The sequence below is a fragment of the Stegodyphus dumicola genome, chromosome 8 (assembly GCF_044657685.1).
Source record: "Stegodyphus dumicola isolate Sdum_Otavi_A_Nest chromosome 8, ASM4465768v1".
NCBI classification, from domain to species: Eukaryota; Metazoa; Arthropoda; class Arachnida; order Araneae; family Eresidae; genus Stegodyphus; species Stegodyphus dumicola.
This window is the reverse complement of record NC_140775.1, coordinates 137,494,677-137,521,658: the sequence shown is the minus strand read 5'-3', so window position 1 is coordinate 137,521,658 and position 26,982 is coordinate 137,494,677. Positions and strand designations below refer to the sequence as shown.

General features: G+C 32.1%; 1 protein-coding gene across 4 annotated transcripts in view; it reads left to right on the top strand.

Annotated features, from left to right (window-relative positions):
- Positions 1-26,982, top strand: part of LOC118195638 (neprilysin-2-like) — a 67,674-nt gene that overhangs the window by 26,272 nt on the left and 14,420 nt on the right. For 2 of the 4 annotated variants that reach the window (XM_035366969.2, XM_035366967.2), the window contains exons 7-16: positions 295-381; positions 5,086-5,210; positions 9,586-9,808; positions 11,147-11,245; positions 12,005-12,082; positions 12,205-12,308; positions 15,424-15,488; positions 21,833-21,884; positions 22,004-22,071; positions 26,754-26,881. In XM_035366969.2, coding sequence (XP_035222860.1) covers positions 295-381; positions 5,086-5,210; positions 9,586-9,808; positions 11,147-11,245; positions 12,005-12,082; positions 12,205-12,308; positions 15,424-15,488; positions 21,833-21,884; positions 22,004-22,071; positions 26,754-26,881 — 1,029 coding nt within the window. The remainder of the gene's footprint in view (positions 1-294; positions 382-5,085; positions 5,211-9,585; positions 9,809-11,146; positions 11,246-12,004; positions 12,083-12,204; positions 12,309-15,423; positions 15,489-21,832; positions 21,885-22,003; positions 22,072-26,753; positions 26,882-26,982) is intronic. The other 2 variants (XR_004759301.2, XM_035366968.2) reach the window with 2 other exon arrangements.

Genomic DNA, 26,982 nt, shown 5'->3' with positions numbered 1-26,982 from the left:
TGCTATAAAATATATTACACATTTAGAGCAATGAAAAGTTAATAAACTTGTATTTTATATTTTAGAAAACATCTTAATAACCAATAAATATCTCAAAGCTGAGAATTCCTTTGTCCCTTCATTTTCTCATTATTATAAGATTTAGATTTCGCTGACTTATACTATGGTATAAAGTAGATAGTATCAGGCAATTACTAGTACTGTGTTATGCTACACTGATACTATGTATAAGTTATGTCTATACTGCTCCTATTTTATACTATGCTATAAATGGATAAAAATTCCTTTTTACAGATCTCTCTGCAGAGTGAACAAAATTGGACAAGGAGTAGTCCGTGTCGCAGATGCACTATAAAGAAACTTAAGGATAATTTCCCACAGGTAAAATCTTCAACATGTAGTTTGCTTACATTTTGAAATGCTGTCCAGACAGGATAGTGGTTAATGACGCTGACTACCGTACCGAAGAGCTTAGATTCGAATCACGAAGAAGGCATAGATGCTTGTAAATGTATGATGTCTGTAAGGCATGGGGGCACTGAAAATATATAGTGATCTGAAACTCTTCTCGAATAGTTTGGGGTAAAGGAAGAGGAGTGGGAGACCCTCCGACCCGTCTCCAGGAATCTCTGGTTCAAAATTGGTGTGGAACTGGGCAACGTCGTGCTGTCACTTATGTTCAAGTCACATCCCAGCGACCGGTACAGTTTTACACCACTTGCCAAGATAAAATTCATGGGCTTGCTCTGATTAGGTTAGACGAGTGATATTAGACATAACAATATTCCGAATCATATAATTTTTTATTTACTGGAAAATGGTTAAATCCTCTACGTTTCACAAGTTTTACCTCTACGTGAATATACCAATTCTCTGCTGTCTTGCAAGCAAGATACCGAAGCAAACTACGATCTATTTCCGAACTTTTACTCGCACTTTATGTATTGCGTAATTTTTATGAGTCATTTATTATAAATACTATCAGCATTTCCAATGATGAAATACGTGTTTTAATTCGGGATAAGTATATACAAAAGCATTCAGATTATCTACATTTTTTATAATTATTTTCACTAATAACTTTCAGAATGTTTAGATAATTTCAGAATGTTTGTAAATGTATAGTGATTTAAAATTATAACCAAATAAATTAAATTCTCATATTACAGAAAGTTTAGTCACTTACAATCATTTAGAAGAGAGGAAAAAGAAGAAATTAATATTTGATGTCCAATTCTTCAAAATAAGAATTAATAAGTTGTTTCTTATACTGCTAAGAATATTTTGCCTCGGCAACTGTCCATAGCAAGGATTATTGGAATTAAAACCGTTCTTACTGGATAAAAAGCCTTTGGTTTCTGGAGGCGTATAAAAATCGAATTTCATTAAGTAATGAAATTTTGAAAATTACCAGTTCAAATTTCATAGTTTGAAACCAAACCTTCTCAATTAGTGTTTCACCAGGGTAAAAAGTGTTTTTTTTCTTCCAAATTCTCACTCGATGTTTACTATATGTAATAAAAACAATATTTGTATATTATTCTCAACAATTTTTATCAATCATCTTTGAAATAATTATGATCTTACGAGCATGCTCTTCTTTTAACTAAATTGATTGTGGGAAATACATCTCAGGTTCGCAATGAACCTGCATAAAAGTGGCTTTGACTTTCCAGTGTAAAATTGTTAATTTAGTATATTTTTACCAAATGATATCATGTGATCAAATCCATCATAAGCTAAAGTTATTTGAATAGCTTTCTAAATTGGATATCTGCTTCATTGGCCAAACTTCAAGGTACGGGTAATTTTTTAACATCTTTCATAAAAGGCAGAAAATAGATTGCTTAATTATATGTAAATAGGAACGAATTTAGTTTCCAAATTTTAAATGTATGAATTTCTATTTAATTAAGAAAGTACAGCGAAACTTTTTATAATGATTTAGCTCTCTCACGAGACCGCTTAAGGAAAGATACAGAATTTTTGGAAACATAAATATCATAGGTATCGAAAGTCATGGAAAATTTTTTTATATACGGTGATCATCTTTCAGATAGCTAAAATCATTTTGAATTGTGAAAGGCTCTATGGTGAAGAGTGGTTGTCTTGAAAGGTGCTATTTTGCTGTGCTATTCCATTCTTACTAAAACATTTAAAACTGAACAATTTTCTTGCATAAAAACTAAATTGACCATATTATATATGTTTTATACCACTTTGAACATAATTTCTCTTGTCTTTATTTATAAGATTTTTATTTTGTTTTATGACATTACTCAAAAGAAATCATTAAAAATTTACAAACAATAATTATGTACTCTGAAAAATAAAATAATACTAAACTTACAAAATAGAAAATTGCTTTATAGAACTGATGAAAGAAATTCCACAAATTATATCCATGGTTGCTACTGTAGACAAAAATAAATGAATAATTTAAAATAAAAAATATGATTCTGAAGTAAATGTTTCAAATTAAGAAATAAGATATCCCCATTATTGTTTTCATAAATTCAGAGTTTGATTTTTCTTAAATTTTATTTTCCTGCCTTCGTCAAGTTATCTTTAAATGTCTACCAAGCAATTATTAATCGCAAAGCTTGAAAAAAATGTATCGGCTCGTTTTTTTTAATTCATCATCTTAAGAAATGAATTTAGTTTGAGAGCTAGCGGTATTTCATTTGAAATTGTTTCATTTGAAGTTATTAGTGAATCAGAAACTTTTCGTTTCAGTTTATGCAACCTACTAGATTTAGTGCAAATGAAGTGAAAATACTGCAAAAAATGACTGAAGATCAGACAAGAACCGCAAACGTTTAAGCAAATCATTACTAGCAACTGACATTAGCATTTTACTAGTAAAATGCTAATTTTTAAATTAACTAACTAACGGGCATTATACATTTTGCTGGGATTGGAATTCCCCCATTAAGAAAAATAACTGTGGTAATCTGCTCGCCTTGTCAAGCCAAAACATTCCCTGCTCCCCCCACAAAAATGTGGTAGAAGCTTCTGAAAATGTAATTTCTTTTTTAAAAGTGATTTCCATATTCTTCTTCCAGACAGATCATATTTTATTTAGCATTTTACTATCAAAATGGCAGCTAGTTTGTAGAGTCATTAATTTTTTTTAAACAGAAGACAAGAAAAATGTACAATACCCTCGCCGGGACTCGAACCTGGAACTCTCGAGCACGCGTCGAATATGCTTCTAATTACACCACGAAGGCATGCTGGAAGGAGGGAGAAAATACTCACACTGATGTGAAAATATGCAATGACCTAGACTCGAACCTAGACCTATCGAAAAGGCGCCGAGACACGACGAAGGCATGCTGGACGGAGGGAGAAAATAAAGCTATTAATTTAGTTAATTAATTTATAAATTAGCATTTTACTAGTAGAATGCTAAGTGTAAATAAAACAAAATTAATTTTTGCTGGTAAAATGTACTGTAGAAAAAATTAATTTTTAGTAGTAAAATGTTAATTTTTAAATTAACTAACTAAATTAGTAACTAACTAATTGGTATTTTACGAGTAAAATGCTAAACAAAACACGATCCGATCGAAGAAGATGAAAATTACTTCAAAAAAAGAAATTTCACTTTCAGAAGCTTCACTTTTTTGGGAGAAGGCAGGAAGATTTTTCTGCTTGAAAGGAAGTATCTAGAAGTTCTGTGAACTTATTAAGTGGTATGACGTATTAGAAGAAGCGCGTTAGGTAAAACAGTGATATAGTTATTTTCTTCAAAAGCCTTTTTATACACTGACTACCAATAAGTATTTGGACACCTATGCAAATGACAATATCTGCGGTCCTAAGGTACGTCACGGACTCCGCCGGTATATATCGTGTAGGAAACAGCATCGGCTTTAGTCGCATGCAAGATGCCTCGCTGTTCGGAGCTCTCTGATTTCGAGAAAGGTATAATTATCGGGTATCACAAATGTGGCCGATCCTTTAGGGACATATCTAGCAATCTGAAGTACCCAAAATCGACATTGGCCTATGTGATTAAGAAGTGGAAGGTGAGCGGTGATTGTCGGAATGTGCCCCGAGTCGGCAGACCAACGAAACTGGGAGATAGAGACCGACGAGTGCTGTCCAGAGAAATTCGGAAGAACCGCACCCAACCGATGGCCCTCATCCGCGAGGAGTTTCAACAGGCATCCGGGAGTATTGTTTCAATGAATGCCATCCGTAAGGAAGCACATCTGCTTGGTTTTCATGGTCATGCTGCTGCGCATAAGCCTTTGATCACAAAGTCCAACCGCGCTGCTCGGTTAATGTAGTGCAAAGCACATCGAAATTGGACCATAGATTAGTGGAAACGGGTTCTTTGGAGTGACGAATCAAGGTTCACCCTTTACCGTTCGGATGGCAAAGGTCTGGGTCTGGCGTCTACCTGGAGAACGTCTCATGCCAGAATGCATTGTGCCAACAGTCAAGTTCGGCGGAGGTGGAATTATGGTCTGGGGGTGTTTCTCCTGGTATGGGCTGGAACCCTTGGTCCCCATTCATGGTAAGCTCAACTCCGATGCCTACTGCACTATTTTGGATGACAATGTGCTTCCTACGTTGTGGCAGTTTTACGGGTTGGACCCCTGTTACTTTCAGGACGACAATGCCAGTTGTCATATTTCGACGTTAACCAAGGCTTGATATGGTGTCAATGGAGTTCATCGAATGGACTGGTCTGCCCAGAGTCCAGACCTGAACCCTATCGAGAACCTCTGGGACGAGTTGCATCGCCGAATTCAGGGGTGCACTACCCGTGCAAAATCGGTGAAGGAACTTCTATGTCTTCTCCAAGCCGAGTGGAAGAAAATACCACTAGCTGTAATACAAAGACTTGTGGAAAGTATGCCCCGGAGGGTCCACGCTGTAATTACCTCTCGTGGAGGCTCTACCAACTATTGATTTTGAATAAAGTTAGTTTTTCTTTTCTATCACAGGTGTCCAAATACTTATTGGTAGTCAGTGTATAAGTTTAAGCTAACAATTTCACAGCTACTGCGCGTTTGCAGTAATTTGAGTTTCAGTAGAAAGACAAATATACTTTTTTCACTCTTCTAATAGATTGACTGGATCAGGTTTTTCACTGACTTGCTGAATCATGAAGTCACTGAAAACGAACCCTTGATGATTAACGATCTAAATCTTATCATTAGGCTCATTGATTTCATTACAAAGGCAGATAAAAGGTAAGACAAATCTCATAAGTGTTTTAAATTATACATGTTGCTACTCCCAAATCTACATTTCTAAAGTAAAACTTATACTTCTTAAGAGGAAAGATAGCGCGAAAGTAAGAGAAATAAATCAAGCATTTGCTGTAATTTTGAATTGATAATAATGCAGAAATGTCTTATTATGCTGGGTTTCATGAAACATCTGATTCTTTATATTTGTAAGAACAAACCAAAGCATGTTTTGGGGGTAAAGTGTACCAATATCGATTTTGTTTAAATTAGATCTCAATTTAAAAGATTTGAAAATTAATTGAAGTAAACATGGAAGTGTACTTGAAAAAAGAAAATAAAGACAAAAGCTTTAAGACTTCTACGAAACAAAACATGCGAAGTTTGAAGAGAAGCCAGTATAAGAGTGGGAAAAAGAAAATTAAGAAGTTCCATGGGTGAGCTATGACGAAGAGCGAGGATTGCAAAGTTGTTAGTTTAAATTACTCGAATATGGCAAATCAGGTAAGGGCTATCTGCCTAAGATACGGATGTCTTCATGTAGGACATTCTAAGGGAAACTGGCTCGTATTCGCATTATACATAGGGAAAGCCACGAGAACCCGCCATGCAAGCAGCCCGTTTGCCTAGGATCAAACAACAAAGGTGTTAGACTAATCTCGAGTTTGGGAGTGGCATAGTTGGCCATGTTGTTTGGAGCAGTGTCAACATGCATCTGTGGAAAGAATGCAACAGACTTTCCATGGAGAAAAAACTGAAAATTTGATTTAATATTAATATTACTTTAAACTAAATACTGTTTGCAATCAGCACAAGGAATTCATTTTTAAGGTCAGGGAGTTTATATTTTAATCACTCCAGAGCTATTTGTCTGGTTATATCTGTATATCCTACAGTTAATTATCCTTCATAATTGAAAGTTCAAAGCATCAGTCTCTTTTTAAGTACTTTGAATTTATCAGTTTATGAAACTTTGGATACGTTAGTTTAAATTTTAATTGAAACTTCAATCAGTTATGTGCTAAAATAACTAATTGAATTCAATTTTTTTAAGTACTGAGTGAAACGAAATATATGCTGGCATTACGGATCACTTAAGGAAAAATAGTTCTCTTTTCCTGTAGTTTAATTAAGAACAAACACTAATTTATTTCAAAAATCGCATAAATTAAGAATTGTTGATTAACTATTAAATCTATGTTAAAGTTAAATGAAATACAAGTCACTTCATTGCGCACAATTCTGACCGCTTAAAATTCTGACTCTCGAACAGATGTAATTTTCTGCAATATATGTTAATACTGAATTAATGAACTTATAGTTCTGAAGTTTCACCAATAGCACTTTCTAGAAAAGCATTGAAATAATTCTTAATTAAAATCTGAATTTAAAGATGCATGAATGATACTTGACACTTGAAAAAGTGGGAAGAATAGCCTGAACAGATTAAATATATACTCTGCTGGCGTTTTGTAAGCAGTACCATCTATTGTCATGTAATAATTCATTTCTGCAAGAGTTTGCTTATATGATCACGCTGGAATATTATCCGAGTTTAATGAGTGTGATTGCACTTGCAAGTTCAGAAGGATAAACTTTTAAGCACTTTCTGATTCTCTGTTCAAATAAGTGACCATTAATCTATATAGGATGCGGAAAAAAAAAACAATTTATCACTTAGTATTGCTAAAATTATAGCTGTTATTATCATCTGAAAGGAGGGTTAGCTCAGACGGGCTATTAGTCTGGAAACAGGATTTTGCGTTGAATCACTGTAAAAGGTTGAGTCAATTTTCAAATTGTTGCTTCCCAACTATTATCACCCTGTATTATTTTTAAAGAAATTAAATAAAGGAGAATGTGCATGAATGTAGATATGTTTCTCGCATTGTGAAAAAACGATGGTACCTAGAGCCATCAAATTTTGAATGACGTAATCCTCCACCCGAACACTTGAAAGCCCGAATTTTGAATTATCAACTTCATATTTTTTAAAACATGAACGAATTTATGATCAACAAACTCTACGATTAAAAGCGATCGCCGCACTGTAAGAAAAAAAAAAACGTTTTTATCTCTGGCGCGCGAGACTGTCTATCAGAAATTATAAAGAAATTGCTGTTTTAATATATTTGTGATAATTCTGTTAAACTGAATGTAGTTTAAGACCGACGAACATGATATTTAATAAATAAATAAAGGTAACACAGAAAACGTCAAATAACGTCCTTTTGGGCGTTACATAAAATCTGAAAGCTTTATTCTGTTTATTATTATTATTATTCTATTTATTATTATTATTATTTATTACCTTGTTGCTCAAAAGATTTCCAAAAGTGAAACAACAATGGAAATAACTTGCCTAAACTGCTCAAAATGTTTCAGAAATGTTCCTGCTCTTCAGCCTGTCTCCCCCTGAGAAGCGAACTGCTCATTAGGAAAAAGAAAAAACTGGAAAGCGAGAAATTTTATAAGCTAAGCACTGTAAAACAGTGAACTTCAGTGAAGAGATTTTGAAAAACTGCAGTTTATTAGATTAATTTCAGTAAATGAATGCGGTTAACTTACCACAAAATACAGGAACTTTTATACAGTCTCTTATGTATAGTAATAGAAAGTGCTAGTAAGTAATAAACAAATGATTATGCATTGGAGAATTCAAGGAGAAAAAACTATAAATTAATTTTCCAAAATTCTTAAATTAGAATTTAAAATTGATGAAATTCCACTCAGGATACTGTTTGTTTAAAGCACGATATACCATGACCCCTCTTTTAAAACTAGTTTATCCCACTTCAAGTTCTTTCAGACGAAGCGTTTTTAAATATTTTCGCATTTCAATTACTCACGATAGGACAGGTATGACGAATTTCTATTTCAGCTTTTCGCAAGGGTCCACACTAAAGCGATGCCACACTGGGACTCTCGTACATTGTGATTTACGTACGAAGAAGTATGAAGTACGTATGAAGTGATGACACTTTTACCTGTGTGTCTTTCAGTTTCGTGTTGCCATTTAAATTACTATTTATTAATAGCATGGTTACCGCTGGAATTAATAATTAATACTGCAAACAGAAAAATTTTGTATGAAATAATAACACACGGTAAAGTACGAGTATCATTTCGTTCAGTCTTATTCTTTCAATACTTCTTCCTCTCAACTATATAATAAAGGAGAAAAGATGTTAGAATGACACGATTTTTTATGTTTTCACCCCAAATGCCTGCAATAGAAAAAGAATTGAGTGATTTGGTTTTCCTCCCGACCGTCAAAAAACTTTTAAGAGGCACGACTTTTTTGGTCATCTTCAGAAATTCTGAAAACGGGAAAGTGGAAATGGTACATCATGCTTAATGCTACCACGGTTGACACTGAGTCAGCTTTTAATAAAGAGGTTATTCCTAACAAATCATGTAAGTTATACTCAGATGATTTATTTTAAAATAGTTGTAATCAAACTAAAAAAGAAAAAAGCGACAAAACTTTTAATCTTATGCATTCCTATTAAACTAATTCGTTTCTATCAAAGGTACTGATGCCCTTCAACTGTTGATAAACAGTAAGTGAAAGTCTTGAACTAATGAAAACTTTTATTGAACATTAATCGAAATGTTTCAGCTATCAAATTGAATGACAGCTTATGCACATTCTTTACATTCTGAGCAAACTAATTTAAACTAAAAGGGAAAGTTATAAACTCTATTAGTTTGCCAAATATTACAATCCAAAGATAAATAGCAGAAGCTTCATTTTCTAGAATCAGTTTTACAAACTATTAATAGTTAAAAGCAATGAATAACGCATCAGTTAAAATTTAGTTTTTGATTACTTAGAAATTGTTTTATTCACTTTTTTGTTAATGTCAGAACAACAAATAAAGTAAAAATTAATGAAAATATTTTACTTTTGGTCAAAAAACTAGCGGCTGCTTTTAAAAAGCAAATCAATAGCTAACGCTTTTCAATTTTTTGGAACAAATTCAGACGTTACTATTTAGTACATTTTGTTAAAATACGGTCAGTTGTTTATTAATAAACGATTATATATTTATATCTAGATCCAAATTAGCATTAGATACTTAATTCAGTATACTTTGCTTATGTCAGGCGGTATGTTTCCATATTATTATTAACTGTGAATGATTTAATGTTTATATGATTCAATTTAACACAGTTTTGTTGTCTTTTGTATTGTAAGAATGCATTGTGAGGATTAACGAAGTATTTCGGAACATCGTTATTTCGTAACCTTCACCTGTTACTCATAGTTCGTATCGTACAACAATCTCCAACTAAACGTTTCGCTAAAATTTTCCGTCGACATCTTCAACTGAAAAATAACCATACTGTTAAGTATAGCAATTTTTCTTTGCAGGGTAGTCGCTAATTACATGCTGTGGAGAGCTGTTCACGAATCCTTACCCTTGATGCCTAAAGATTGGAATCCTGTGCTTCGGGAACACATCTCAGCAATCCCATTACATAATGCGAGAAAGGCTCGTAAAAGACAATGCCTTTCTACCATTAGTGAAAATTTAGGAGTTGCTCTTTCTTCCTACTATGTGGCGCAGTATTTCAAAGAAGACAGCAAGAAAGACGTAAGTGTTAATTATCTTGCCCACAAGAGGATGTATTAATTTTCAGATTAAAAAAATTACATCGCATTTTTATTTCGAAAACTGAGTAATGGCAACTTGTTAGTAAATTTGGTATTATTTTGCTCAATATAGCGTTCATTGCGTTGCACCGCAGTGCTACAGGTCGAGGCTTCGATTTCCGAGCTGGGCAAGGTTGACTCAGCCTTTCATCCCTTGAGTGGGTCGATAAAGGTCCAGTTTTAATTGCTAGCAAAGTAGCTTAGTTTTTATTACAGGTTTTTCTTATTTTATCAAAGTACGTCATTTTGAGCATAAATTTTCATAAATCGAAAATGGCATGAATCGAAGAGGTAATTAGTATAGATTTCCGTGAGAAAAACGATACGAAATCTATAAAAAAATCTGTAAATATACACCAGATATAAATACGCTTGTTAAAGGGTTTCGTGCGTTTATAATTATCAAAAATACCTGAGTATCTTCAATAAAAAAATCATTTGTCCTTTCACACATTTTTAATTTAGTATTAGAGAATATACCAGCAGAATTATATAATTAGTAGTAGTTGCTATTCTATTGTCATTTGCTTTAAATAATTTCTTAGAAGAAAAATGTTTATTTAAATATTAGAGCTCCATCTTAGGTTTTCCATTATATTGTCCTTCCCGTCTGTTAACTGAGGCCTTCTGTACCGCAGAATAGTTGATATTTTCATTTAATTAATTTTTTCCCACGTCGAATAAATTTATTTGCCCTTTGTAGCCAATACCGCTCTGTCGGAGACCGAAAATGATTATTGCCTGTTGTTATTGAACTTGAATAAAAAATGGTCGAGGTCGCCGACTATACTACAATGAAGATAATTTGAGAATGGCCCGTGGCCAATTTGTGTTGCAAAGTTATTATGCACTTTCCATTCTAATTATGCATTTTCCAAATTCACTTTCAGGAAAAACCTATGAGTTTGTTTCCCCCATTACTATGTTATGCCTTCTGACTTGCCATTCTTGCATTATTTTATTTTTTGCTTTACTCTTTAGCAAAGAAATAGTTCAGTCTTTCTTTCGGAATTTCCAATACGTTTATATTGTTTGCTGCCAGGTTAGCCAGCTAATCTGCCAGAATTTTTCGGATATAATGAGCCTGCAGGCTTTTACTTTTAATTCCTTTAATTGCTTCTATTAATTGTTTCTATTAATTGTTCTTTAATTGTTTCTTACATTATAAATATTTTTATTTAACATCTTTGGCGTGAATCCATTAGATTATTATTTGCTTTGTTATAGTTAAGATTATTAATACATTTGCGTAAAATGTCTTTCCTCTTCTTTCTTTTAGGTAGAAGAAGTGATACAGTACATTAATACAGAATTCTTAAATATGCTACAAAATAACGAGTGGATGGACAACATAACTAAGGAAAAGGCAATAGAAAAGGTATTGTTATATTTCTTCTATTTCCCTATTAGACTAAAATTTCTTACTTCCATGAGATAAATAAGCATTTACTGCTTGAAATCTGCGATAGCATACAATAATCAATTCAAAGAAACGTTTTATTCATTTATTTAAACACCGGAATAAAACGCTTATTCTTTAAAGTAAAGGAATAACCATTTCAAAGAAACGTTTTATTCATTCATTTAAACACCGGAATAAAAAATTATTCTTTAAAGTGGAGGAACTGCAACCAACCAGAATTGAGTTCGGAGTATTGAGAGGTCTCCGTGCCAGCTTCGCCTTTTAGACGTAGTTTGAACTACGTATTGTGCTCTGTAATGCTTAGAAGAGCTGTAGGAGTACTTTTGTGAAAAATTCTACAGCAGTAAAATGTTTCTTTTGGTAAAAGAAATAAATTTCATGGAATCGGTACCGTGTGCATTCAACCCATTACAAACCCGTACGCATGTAACAAATTCTGGTGTAAGAAGTCGAATTGAACGGCAGTAGTTCATTGTTTCTGTTTCCGAGTTAAATTGAAGCTCCATACTTTGCGACTGAAGAGAATGACATTCCACTATTTTTCGAAACCATATATGTAATTAATAACTACGGTTTCAAGTCAACAACAGACTACTGATAATTACGTCTTTTCGAAAACAAAAATCATAAGCAGATTTACAAGTCTTTAGTATGATGATTTCCCTAAATACCGAGTCATTCAAGTGTTAATTGTAATTTATTTACACATCTTAGGCTGAAGCCATAACATATAATATTGGATATCCGAAAGAACTGAAGAATAATTCTTATATTTCTTTCCTGTATACTAATGTAAGTAGCATTTTAATACTTATAAGTTATCAAAAAGACTTATATCTATAAAATTTTGGAATTTTTTAAGATATATACATTTTTATGTATTTTGTATTAGTGCTGTTTACATTTTTTCCTAGGTGACGCTTAACAACGAAAGTTATTTCGATAACATGCTAAATCTACGCAAATGGTCAATGGACAACTCTTTCTCTCTGCTTCGGAAAACTAAGCCAGGAAATGAGTATGTGTTATTTATTTTAAGTATTCATGATTCAGTTACTCGTTTGAGTCACTTATTGTGCATTTCTAAGAACGTAATTGTAAAAGTAAGGAATTTCGATTCTTGTTCATCAGCCGAGCGCAAAGATTTTCCTGATATTTAGGAGCAAAGAATATGTTAAATCACCAAATGTTCCTCCGGTAATAAACAAAAAGTGCCATACATTATCAGCGACCAGTTTCTGGATCTGAATTTCTGATTAAATTGTTCAAAAGCCTTCTTTTTCAAACTCTGATATTTAGAATGTCAATTTTTAGACGTTGCTTAATAATAAGTAATTATTTAACTATAGGCAGGTATAAAACTTTAATACCCATCAATGTGTCTTCAAAAGATTTTTGTTGTCGCCAAGAAAATTCTGCAAGGTATGGTTGCAGATAATGGCATGCTGTTCCGTATGAGTTTTATTTTGCCACCTTGTTTTTTCCTCAATCATTCCAACCGTTTGAATAAATGTTTCTGTTTCTTAAACTATGCAGCTGCATTTAGATTAGTTTTAAAATATTCAAACCCACTTTCTCCTAACTCTGATTACGGAATGATTTCCAAGCATCTTTGAACATTTCGCACTATCTAATACTATTTATCACATCACTGCTGTATTAAAAATTAATTTTTCATTCTAAGAATGTAGATATAAGTTCAGAACTGTTAGAAAAGACAACTCGCACCCTATACTTCTGCTTATACATTCACTTCTTAAGGTATAACACCAAATTGTATTGTCATTGAACTCCATCAAAAAGAGTGGTTTTGTGATCATTCTCAAAATTCAAACTCAGTGGCGGAATTCTTTTCTTTTGAAAAGCATCCTTCAAAGGAACGGAATTCCAAAATTTCGTATTTAAAAATATAAATTTAGAATTTAAATATACAAATTTATCAGTTACAAACATTATGTGTTTAAGATTTATGCTATATTAATGCTGAAGTTACTGAAAACAAACGAGTGGTATCTTTATTCTAGGTCAAGGCCACATTAATATTTTTGCTGATTTCGGCCATTTTCGAAATCCATAAAATATTACTTTACATTTGAACCCATATGTTTTGGTTTTCATTTAAAAAAGTCTAGTTTCTAATCTATAACATTTTATTTGTCAAATATGGAAAATCAGAAGTTTTTTTAAACTGATTAGTTTCATTAAACAGTTTTGCGTGGTATACTTTCTTAGAAAAAGTGTGATTATATCATGTTTTGACACAATTTCTACCTAAAATTAATACTAAAGTATAGTTTAAGTTTTTTAGTATTAATTTTAGAAATACTTCAAAAAATTACTTATAGTTTACGAAACAGAAAGAAATTTACATATGGTTTACTACAGTACAAAAAGAATTACTCATATTTTACTAAACTTGAACACATGTTCAAAAAAGATACATTCTGCCCAAAATATTTTCAGCTCTAACAGGTTAACGGTAACAGCAGAGTATTTTCGTAAGACAAAAGTTTTTTGATAACCTTGCACAAAGTAATTATTTACAAGCTGTTATTACATAACTACACTAATAAATAAAATATCCAGCTATGCGCAAGTAATAAATTATTTTTTTGTGTACTAGAGATTTCGTCTAAGTCGGGAATTCAATTGTTAATTGGATGGTTCGCAAAACTTCAGCTCCAAAAGTATCACTTAAGTTACGTCTTTAATTAATATGTAACTATACAGTTTAGAGTATATTTTTATCCTTACAAAGGAATTCTATTATAAATTAATTTAATTTAATTTATTAGCAAATAGTTCCTGAATAGAATACTATAAAAATTGCTAAGAAAATGGAGTAGTTCTAGCACTGGAACTTCTGCAATAAATAAAATGTTACTCTTTACCAAGTATTATCACAAAAACTGTATTCTATATACGTAACTCTTATTTTTATAATTTAGACTAATTTCCCAATTGTCATTCTTTTCAACATATTTAACTACTCATTAATAAATCGATTCTTAAAGACATCTTCTTACACTATTTTCTGATGAAAATGTAAGCAATAAACTTCTTTTAAACATAGGAAGCTAAAATAATAATGAATAAATCTTATGTGCATTATACTTACATCAAAAGAAATTGAAAACATTGTAAAATACAGAAAATGTTGCTGAAACCGTTGAAAGATTTATTATAAACCATCGTAAATTTTCTTAAATACCTTTATGATTTCACTCGTACAGAGATTTTACGAATATATCAAGATGTTTATGTTGTAAGGATCCTAAGTTTTACTAACGTTTATTTTATTTTAAATCTTTACTATCACTTTTTATCACCGGCCAGAATTAAAAGCTTTAACTTATTGATGCAAATTTGTCTTGCTAACGCCAAGTACTTAAGTTGTGGCTTTTTGCCAAGCAATAGAGAGGGAGGAGTTATTAGAAGCAGGCCGCTTGCCATAGTAGTTTTACTCGGTTGCTGATTGCCTTCAAGGCCAGAGGTTTAATCCCCTTGATAATTTTAAACGTATCGTAGTGTTAGCAGCTCTCTGTACTACATACGGATTTTGTTAAATAACGGCCAATCTTAAAGTTAGGCACTTGTATATTAATTCAGTTAGTTTTAGTTAAAGTTTTAGTTAGTAGTTTTATATTCTTACGTTCAGACCACAAGTGGTTGGTCTCTGTATTCCGAAATTCCGAAAAGCTCTGTAAAGATAGAAAAATAAAGGGTTTCGCATACCCTTCCTCTGTGTTTTGTCTACTTCACAATTTATTGAACATAGCTTGAGTAAGCTCCCTGTTCCGAGTCAGGACAGTTCATGTTTCCAAAGCAAGTAAAGAGGAATACAAGTCCTGATAATGTAGCCAAATTTAAATATTTTTAGTTTATATGCCCCTATACTTCTAGGTATAGAAATATAGATTTTTTAAATGGGTGTAAGTATTACTGAAAAATTTAATAATAAGTATGAAAAAGTATATTGGAAACCTTCGTTTTCCTACCTCATACTTCTTTAAAGCTTTCATTTAAAAACTTTGCATTTTTAATTAATAAATTAGAAGTAAATTGTATCAGAGTAGCATCATGCCATTGAAACATAAGCTTTATTTTATACTGATAAATATATCTTTCTTCAGGTGGGAGAAATATTCAGTAGGAGCTGATTTTAAGCCTGCTTATGATAAATTCAAGAACACCTTAAGTAAATTTACTTTTTTCTTTAGTCATCTTTTTCGTTGTATAATCGTTTTAATCCTAAATGTAATTAATTTGAATTATTAGCATTTTAACCACCAATAACATATAAGAAACAATAACATATAATAAGAAATACTTGCATCCATTAATTTGAGAACCAATCGTCTTTGCCAAAAATAACACTGTAAGAGAAGAAGAAAAGAAAAAGACATTTTCCGACCGAAATAACGCCATTCCAACATGTTCAAAACTTTCATTTCGGCATGATCTAGTCATATAAGTAAATAACACTGTCACAGTAATTAATATTACTAATAAAAAAAGCCTAACTAAATCAATAATTCTCTCTAGTGCCCAACATTTGGTTCGGTGCCACTCTAATTCTGCAATTACTGCACGCAGACTAACTAAAAGAGTACAAACCATAACCGGAAGATAAGAACAATATTAATCAATCAATTTTGTTGTTGTTGCTGTCGTGACTTATCTTACTTGTCTGACAGTAACATCAGAACAAGCCTAAGAAAATCATCGTGGCAAGGAGTGCAAGATCACGCTTGTCATTGGTTACAGCCTTGCGGGAGCACCATACAGGTGACAGTACGACTTTCCTCAGTTCCGCCCCTAATTTTGACGGAGAGCACCCCTCTTTTCTTACCGCCAGCCTCTCGAGACGACGTTCGGCTCGCCGCATATTTAGAGTGCATCCATGCCTCATAGACACTATACATTTACAAACGGAATTCTCCGGGATTCAAACCTGCACCTTTCGGAGAGGCAGTCAGCGTCACTAATCACTAGCGCCTCGGCGGTTCAATCACTTTTAAAACGCATAATCGTAATTCACCAAGATATAAAAATAAAAAACAGAGCTCACCGAGACGAGCAAGAGAATGGGTATATATTTGTAAATATTGAAGTTGAAATTAACACTAAACAGGCAAAAAAAATGTAAGAAAATAAACTATGTAACATTGAAGCTTAATACTTAAAATAATCTCATAAAATCAATCAACGTAATCTCTATCTTTATCAGTTCAGCTCTTACAAGCCGTTGTAAGAAATGCAAAAATTGTAAAATTAAAGCCCCAAAACCATGAACAAACTTAAGATTTTATTTTGAGCAGACCGAGTCTAATAAAAGGCAAAACTTGTAAATACAAGCAACCTAATACATGAAGTAAAAATTTTTAAACCATACAGGCCGGAATCCTTTTTTAAATTATAGCAACAGAATCATAAACAAGCAAAAAAGTTTAAAAATCTAATAATAGTTACATTAGATTTAATTGAACCCAGTCCAAAAAATCAAACAAAAAAAACAGAAGCAATCCGACTTTTGAAAAAAAAATTACAGGAAATTAAAATTTGATTTAAAAAATATAAAATAAAAATAAAATAATTTAAAAAAAAAACAAGCCCCTCCCAAAAAAATCTGAATTATGTTCAAAGGGGCCTTTTGTGCTACCTTTAATGATTGAATATCATGTTCTTTGCACTTAAACCATAAAATTCAGTTCAGTAGCAATGTCACGAAATAATTTTAAAATGAGCATATCTTTAGAATTTCCGATACTCAATTCCGCGCCCGCTGGAGATAAAAAAGGTTCCCCCCCCCCGCCGTAGAGTGTTGTCATTGCTCGCTTTTAAATCGTTGAGTTTGTTTCTCAAAAATTCGTTAACATTTTACAAAATATGAAATCGATAATAAAACAAATTCCAAATTTCCAATTTGGTCTTCCACATGCCCATATTCGTATGAGGATTACGTCATTTAAAATTCGATGGCTCTATGTATCTTTGTTTTACCCCAATGCAAGAAATAGACATACATTTATGCAGATTTTTCATTATTTAATTTCTTCAAATATAATGCAATACTTTGGTGGCAACAGTTTGAAAAGTGAAACTGACATTTATAGTCATTCAACGCAAAATCGCAAAACGAAAACAATAGTCTTTCAGGGACAAAGCCCCTTCGGACTAAAAAAGAAATCTGTATTAGAGCAACTAAAGTCTTGAAATGAAAAATATTAATTCCACTTGGAATATCAAAATACTATTGTTAAGTCTAACTTTCCAAGGAAAGGAAATTTGATAACCTACGAATTTTAAACTGATTAATAATAATACAAATTCTGATGTGTACACCACATGACTTCCTTGTACGGAATATTAAATTTACGCACTTTTTGCTGCATTTGATTTAAATTTATTTTCTCTAATTTCATTAGAGATATATTTCACAGTCAATTAGTTCTATTCTCAGTTCGTGGCATGGAAAAAATACGTAAAACCTCAAAATATCTTCATTAAAAATTGAAAATTATAAAAAATAATAATAAATAAAACACCAAATACAGTTAAAACAATAAAAAAAATTTCTTACAATTAAAATTAGATTTTCTACTCAAAAACAAGCAATTCGGCCCGCAGGCAAAAAGGCAGATTTTTCGGTGCACAATGAAAGTTTAATTTTGATCCCACTCGGCAAAAAGACACTGGAGGTGCAGAAACTCAATTCAGTATCCTACTAAGTTTCAAATGTAAAATAAATATGGCTGCTCGGATAAACAAAAATTAGGATTATCCACACTTAAACAACTTTTAAATTGTTGATAATTCTACAACTTTTGTATGCAGATTAACTAAAGGCATAAAAATCTTAATCGGAAGATAAGAACAACGTAATTCAATCATTGTTAAAGCAAAAAATGTGCACTTTACCAATATATAAGAATAAAAAAAACTGAGCTCACTGAGCAGACTAACAGAGTGGCTATGTATTAGTATCCACGGGCTATGTATTAGTATCCGGCTATATGACTAAAAGGAGGACTGGCCAATCCAACCAAAAAGAGGGAGCCAGCAGCCCAGCTGCTCCCCCCGCAAAAAAAAAAAAAAAAAAAAAAAAAGGCGAGCAAATTAAGCAAAATTAAACTAGTCCCAGAGAAACCCGGTTAGGGCCTCGAGTAATTGGTGGGGGGGGGGAAGAAGTTACTCACACACGCAGAAAAAAGGGCTATAGCAGAGTGGGTATATATATATATATATATATTTTTGAGTTATGCAAGATACATACATACGTACGTACATATGTGTATGTACGTACAAACGCAACGAAAAAATCTCTTGTGAATCCATTTTAAAACAGTTTTATAATTCAGGGGGGTTTGGGGAAAAAGAATCCTTTATCCTTCATATTTATTTCTACGTAGCTTTCTGTTTGTTATTTGCATACGAATGTCAAGCCAAAACATCGTTAAATTGCATTCGGATTCAAAATGGATTCAAAATTCAAAATGGATATTTTCGTTGAAATATGATACCTGGAAATTTTCGTGATTACTTCCTTTACTTCTTACAAGGAAGTAAAAATACTAAATATAATTATAAAATACTTCTATTATAACAAAAAATGTGTGGTGAAAATGAATAATTTGTAAAAGGAAAAAAATGGAATTGCCTGGATTATAAACCTTAAAAATTTCCAGTAATTAAAGGCTAAAAGATTAAGTGATTTATTAATTCGCTTCAGCTCAACGAACGGAAAATTTGTACTAATTAGGACCAAAATAATAACATTTTTTAAAAATTCAGCGACGGTAAACATTGGATTAACGCAAAAATATTTTCGTAGAAGTTAAAATTGTAAGGAATAAATAAATAAATTCGAAGAAGGTATTCGAATGTATTACTATTTTTAGAGTAGAGATGGAAATTACTTAAATTGAAAACTAAGTATTAAGTGGCTGTTGTTAACTTAAATTATAATTTACATTTACATATTACTTCCTTTACTTCGTACAAGGAAGTATTGTAATCACGAAAAATTCGAGGTACCATATTTCAACGAAAATATCCATTTTGACTGCTTTAACGATGTTTTTGAGTGACAGCTGTACGCAAGGAGAAATTAAAGGACTCTTCCCACCCAAAAAAAATTATAAAACTGATTTAAAATGAATTCTGAAGAGAATTTTTCGTAGCGTCTGTACGTACATATATTTCTCGCGTAACTCAAAAACGAGTAATCTCAGAACGTTGAAATTTTATATATAGGACTGCTATAACACGTAGATGCGCACCTCATATTTTGGTTGCAATCGGACGCACCAAAAGTATATAAAGATATGTATATACATATCCACTCTGTTACTCGGCTCACTGAGCTCAGTTTCTTTATTCTTATATGTTTGTAAATTGTGCATTTTTTGCTTTAAAAATCATTGAATTGTGTTGTTCTTATGTTCCGGTTAAAATTTTTATGCCTTTAGTTAACCCGCATGCAATAATTGTGGAATTACCAAAAATTTAAAAGTATTTGAAGTGCGGCTAAGCCTAATTTTGGTTACGATAACAGCCATATTTGTTTACATTTGAGCAGAATAGTGGATATTTTGCCAATCTAGAGAAACTAAGCTTTGCAACAACAAAGTAACGTCTTCTTTTATTGTTGCGAATTAAATTATGCTTAATTCATTCTGAAATTATCATTTAAGTTATTAGCTTGTTTTTGAGTAGAAACCGTAATTTTAATTGTAAAAATTGTTTTTTTAATTGCTTTAACTGTACTTGGTATTTTATGTTTTCCTATATCTTTCAATTTTTAATGAAACTATTTTGAATTTTTATGTATTTTGGCCTGCCGCGAAGTGAGAACTGAATTAATTAGTAGCGCATGCGCATTATGTAATTGGCACTGAATCGTGTGTGAAAAACTGTTTCTTTTTTATTTGTTTCATTCCTTTTATATATCGTTTTAGGTTTATTATAGTATTTGAATATAACTTGTGGTAATTCTTCACATGATATAATTTTTGTGCACTCTGATTTATAAAATGAATGAGATGTAACGCTGTTAAGTGAACCTAGCGCCGAAATATCGCTATGGTAAATAAATATATTGAACTTTAAAGAGTGAATTTATTCTATTGTGGTTTATGCGCTATCGACAAAGTAGATTTAATTCGTTAACTGGTAATTCAATATGTTTAAATGAAATGCAGGAAAATTATGCATGATTTAACATTCCGTACAAGGAAGTCATGTGATGTACGCATCAGATTTCTTTTGGCTGTCTTACACATATATATAAGAGCTGGAATAAGTGGTGGTAATAATGTAAAATAAAACAAAAATACATTTTTAAAATTCATCCCATATTCAATTCGGAATACACCGTATGCAAAAACCGAAAACCAAATGTACAATTGTAAACTGCAAGAGAAAGGAGAGAAAATTATGCTCATGCGTTGTGTGTAACGAAAAAAGAAGATAAATAAAATGCCTTTTTGTGAACCAAAAAAGACACAAATTAAAGTTTAATACTTAAAGACAAACTTAGAAAAGCAATCAAAGTAATATGTGTGGTCCAACCTGTACAGGGCAAAGTAAGCAGTGCAAAAAATTGCAAAATTATAACATCAAAATCATAGAAAAGTTTAAAAAGCATCATATTGTATATCAAAATTTACCTATAGTTTGTTTCTTAATTTTAAATTTAAAAACTTTCATATGGTTTTGTTTTTTCAAGGATTGGATTAATTATGTTTGCAAGTTTTGTTTTTAGACTAGATCTACTCAAAATAATTTTTAAAAATTTGTCTGCTATTATTCAATTTTTTTCAATTTGTCTATGTTTCTTATGCCATGATTTTGCAAATTTTTGCACTGCTTGCTTTGTTTTATAGGGGTTCGATTAATAAGGCACAGATTACTTTGACTGTTTTTCTAAGATTATTTTTAAATTTTAAACTTTGTTTCTTTGTCAGTTCAGAAACAGACTGTTTTATTTATTTACTTTTTTCGTTTCTTAAAGTTTCGTTTCACCAATCCCTAATGAGGATGTAGCGAGAGATGTAAATTTCATATTTCATTTTTGTTTTTGCGGTGTAATATTCGATTGTCCTCTTTGTTATACCACGGCTAACGCTATCCGCGATCAGATAATTAGCTAAATGACTGATGAGTTTGGCATTTTCGATGAATGCGCAATCAGAAAATTTCCACTCGTTTGATACATTAAAAAATAAAAAATAAAAATTCCTTAGATTAATTTCTTTGTATTAGGTTGTTATCCATTTTCAAAAATTATTATCTGGAATGCTAATTTTGAGTGCTGGACAATATACTACATATTTTCATATGCTTTACATATACATATTTTCAGGAAGAGATTAAAAAGATTCTTAACTCATTATTCCTGTAAACAGTATGCTAAAATTACTAACTTTTACGTTAAAATGTGCATTTATCTCAATGACGAGATAAAAACAATTCAACTGAGGAACGATGTGTAGATTTTTATGACTTGAGTATATATTTCATCAGTAAAGCTTTTTACAGAACTTCCCGTAGGACTGTTCCAACGTCCCGTATTCAACAATAATCATCTTCGGTAAGTAATTAATATGACACTTAAGCTATTAAAATTCAGACTTCTATTAGACTGAAATTTACATACTTGGTTTCATTTATAATTCTTTTAAAAATTTATAATCCTATTACTTATTCCAGCTACCTGAATTTTGGAGCTATTGGTTCCCTGATTGCTCATGAAATTACACATGGATTTTTTCATAAAGGTATTTTTTTACACTAAAATATCAAGAAATGCAAGTAAAAAATTTCTTTTTCAATTTCTAAAAGCTAAAAAGTAAGCTAAAATTATCCTGCATGAAATTTTAAAGCATTTAATCATGAAATGTAGTGAATCATTATAAAAAGGATTCAGTAGAAAATAAGCTAATCATTAAATCTATGTGATTAAAATACATTTAATGAAAAAGAAAGAAAAAAGTAGAAATTGAAATAGTGAAGTAGGAATTAAAATAAAAGCGGAATATGAAATAAAAATGGATTGGAGCTTCACACGTTTATATTCAATATTACCTTTCACTAATTTTACGTATCATTCAGTGACAGCAAAATACTGCTTGCTTGTAAACAGTAGTACTTTCAAACTTAACCACAAATTAAGTAACACGAAAATTAAACACAAATTTTCAGCAATTCGCAGATTAATAACCTGTAACAAAAGCACCAATACAAAAGTTTCAAGGTACTTTAATGTCTGTCATATTATATCTATATTCTGCCAGTTTGCCATATTGAATAGCTATTAAGTATTTTAACTCGTCTAAACAGAAAAAACAAATGATTGTTCTACTTCATGTACTTTATTTAAGTCCTAAATAGGTCTACTAGAACATCCTAGAGTTCGAAGCGTTCGTTAATAAATGCTTCACGGTAAACTAATTGATAATGTTAACTCTCCTACTTACATATCTTGAGAATATTAAATTCTAAAGCCAACCGATTATTTCTGTTACGATAATTCATCCAAGCAGCAATCCACAACTTGGACCACATGCAAATAAACCTTTTCTCGAAACACTCGTGAAAGGAATGTTCCTATAATTCGGCAAAGTATTACTTCGGACAGCAAAACATATACCATCTTGGATGTTCCTATTCATAGGTTCTCATATTTATACGATATTTTAGAAACTTGTGCATCTAAACATTTCTTCAAAGATTGGTCTCAGATTGTATTCATGTGACATATGATTAAAGATATATGAAACAAAGTAAACTATAATCCCGCATAGAAAAATTACCAGCGATAGAATTACTTTTTACAGCTAAATTATTTAAGGAGAGTAATTCCTTAGAATCAGGCTTCTTAACCAAAGTAACTGTTGGTTATAACTAAAGTTACCCTATTTAGACCTATGTACAGCCCTTTCTTGTAGACGTATTTCCTTAAAACTTGGTGTATACGTTATTTGAATCATGGTGGGAAAAAATCTACAATAAAAATTAAGAGTTCAAATATTGACCGGCGAATGGCGCTTTCTATGTGATGTAGAAATAATGGTATGCAAATTTGTAGTGCTTTAAAAAGCCAGTAGTCAATGCCGTAAAATCATTCTTCGCCCATGCCTTTAGAGAAGAAAGATCGAGCTTTATTGATCAAGTTGTTTTATCAGAAAGACAGTAATTTTTCAAATGCACTGCGAGAATATTAGCGTTTAAAAGATATACGAAAGGGCGTATGTGGAGGCAGGGTTTGAAAAGTATTATTACTAAATTTGAAGAGACTGGTGAGGCGTGTGTGCTGAGAAAAAGAGTATGAAAACGGATTTAAAGTTTGAACAAGGTCCTTCTCTCCGTGGTCGAAAAAGCGGACGTTTTGTCCGTTCTTTCGACATGTGCTTGAACGAGGTCACGGGATTAGCCTCTCACTTGATGAACAGTACAAAAGGTTCTGCGATCATCTGGAAAGTGGTATCCATACAAGATCCAAGTTCTGCAAGAGCTGCAACCTGCAGACCCGGACAACTGCATTGATTTTGCTAAATTTCTTTTGGCTAGAAAGCCGCTGACATTCGATGGCTTTGGAATGTTTTGTGGTCGGACATCTCGCATTTTATCCTACACGGAGCAGTTAATACTCAAAACTGTAATAAATGAGATATTTTAAGTCCTAATGTTATGCATGAGCTATCTTTGCGTCCTGATTATATGGTGTGGGTTTTATAGCTTGGTTACATGACTCTATGGTGTGGGTTTGGTTCCTCTTTCTTTGAGGAAGAACACTCTTCAAGGCTCTCAAAGTATTCCATCACATTTACCTGTTACTGCGAATTTCTTTAGCAGCAAGTCATGCAACATTACAATAGCAAGAATATTTAGATACTACTGGTCCTCATTCAAGATGGTGCACCACCTCACATTTCTAGAGCAAATGAAGGCACTGCTTCATGCTCCCTTTGAAGATGATCGGGTAATTTCGAGAAGTTTTCCGTCTATCTGCCCTCCTCGTTATCCCCATTTGAATCCCTCTGACTTCTGGTTGAGGGTATTCTTGAAATGTCATATTTATGGAGAAAGCATACAGATTGTAAAAACATGTGATTGAGGCAAATGAATGCACATTGAAGAAATTCTGTGATTAAATAAAGTTTTGTGTTTCCTTTTTTTTTTTTTTTTTTTTTTTTTTTTGTACATTCCCTTCTCGCCGGATGGTTATTTTTTACTGCAGTTTTCTTTTTCCCATGGTCCATAAAATGTATATACCAAGTTTCAATGAAATAGATCTACCAGCACTGTTTCTAGATAGGTCGAAACAGGGTATTAATTGTAACCACCTTATATTTGAAGGTATCGTTAAATAAGCTTTTGGTGAATCGCATCGAGATATTTCTAAAAATGGTTAAATATATTAAATTTGGAATGAAAATTTTTAAAATATGCTATTTACATTAATATAATTGATGAGGAAGCATTCGTTTCATATTTCATTTATGTTTTAGAACTGTTTAAAATTTGATGCTTTTTTTTTTTTTTTTTTTTTTGCTCATGAAAAATTTAATATTTATATTCCTTTAAAAACTGTCTCAGAACGTACTATTATTTAATTCAATAATTCAAATGATTTAAGTCCTGCAAATCTGAAAATTATTTTTATTGTTACCTTTGCATAATACAGAAACCATTGCCTCTTTTGAAATGTCTTGTATGTTATGGAACCATTTTTAAATTACCATATACTGGTCCATATACTGGATAGTTCTAATCTATAAGCAGCTCCATAATCTTGTAAAGAGATGTTACAGCAAACTCCATCATCTATTTTAAGAAGTTTTGTAAGTAGTTCCATAACATATTAAACACACTTATGCCCATTCTCTAGAAAAATCAGTATTACGTTTCAATTTGCTATTATGTATCACTTTGTCAAATCACCTATATTCTGCAGTAGTTGAATTATTACTCAAATTGAAATCATGATCTGATAGCTATTCAAGAGGTATTTGAGGATTTATCTTTGAAGTGCCATGCATGCAAACTATTTATCAACAGATATGTATATGAAGTGAACAAAGAGTAGCCGGTGCTTTCATTCTCCCATGTAATAATCGCTGAAAGAAACGAAATAACCCTTTTTTCAAACTGATAAGATAAACTTTTGACAGTTTTATCAATTTTGTCTTCCCCTCTAAATAGTTGCAGAAAATAGATTAAAAAAAATTGCAGGTCTTTCCATGAACACTTAGAAAAAAATGGGAGCATATCTGTTCTAATTTTTCCGTCTTAATACATGACTAAAAACTCATATGATTCTGTAAGAAGTATTTCATTACTGATTTCTAATTGAAGCACTCATGAAGGTTGTTGAATTCATACGATTCTGTGGGAAATATTCCAATAATGATTTCTGGTTGGAATGCTTCATTAGTTAGGTTAAGTTTATATGATTTTTGTGAAGTATTCACTTAGCATCGTGCAATTCTATGAGAAATATTCCACTAGCCATTTCTTGCAATATTTAGTCATTTAGTCAGGTTACTGTATTAGTATCTGTAAGCTCCTTTCACAGATAATTTGAATAGCATTTTTGAAAAAAGTCTTTTAAATATCCTAATTAAAATATTTTTTGAGTCAAATAGTGTACCCTTTATGCATCTAATTAACTGATTTCATGCATTTATCCTAAATAATTTTTGTGTAAATTTCAGTTTGTTTAAGATACGGTATTTCGTTTTTAGTAATTAACCGATACACAACTACAGGCGAAATAAAATTATGATGCATGGCAGAACTTGTATGTTTAAGATTTTCTATCAACTTTTAAGTGTTTCCTATATCATTTTTAATACTAATAAGCTTCCATGATAGGGAAGACAGCAATGTCCTTTTCACACAGAATCTGCAAAAGCTCCGCACGCTTGGATTGGGACAGTCCGCCAGCGTTCCAATGTAACACTCGAACAGTATCAATCCGAGGAGGAGGACTATACTAATAACATTTCCATACTGTTAGGGACCTTTCAAAGTACGTAGTACGTTCTCAGGAAGATCTCTATCATCGTGTTCCTCATAAGTCTTGGAAGAATGCTATCCCGAATTTGTGTTATGGCCCAAGGCGTAGAGCGGTCGCTGAATTCCGCCGTGCCACCGGACATGACTGCCTACGATATCATCTTCATAGATTCAAAATTGTTCTTCTCCGATATGCACTCAGTACAGCTCTGGAGAGGTGATGGACGCCGCACATCTATTCCACTGCCCTGCTCTACACAAAACTTTTCTCGCCGAGCGTTAGTGGGAGGCAAAAGATATGTTAGATTAATGGACTCTGTTATAGCTTTTTTTATATTGTGTTGCTGTATTCTATGTTCTTTGTTCTTGTTTTTTGCTGTAACTGTTCATAATCTGCCATTAGAAATAAAAAAATTAATACTAATTATTATATTTACAGGGCGTCTGTTTAATAAAGATGGCAAAGTGGTGAGCTGGTGGAGCGACGAAACGAATCGGCGTTACAATCGGAAGGCCGTGTGTATCACAGAGCAGTATAATAATTTCACTGCTTTTAATGGAAGTAAAGTGAGGGCTTTTGATTTAGTTTTCTTTCTTTCTCTACATAAGTTCTAAAACTATAGATGCAAGTTTTATTTTTTAAATAATGGTCATAGATATATACTTCT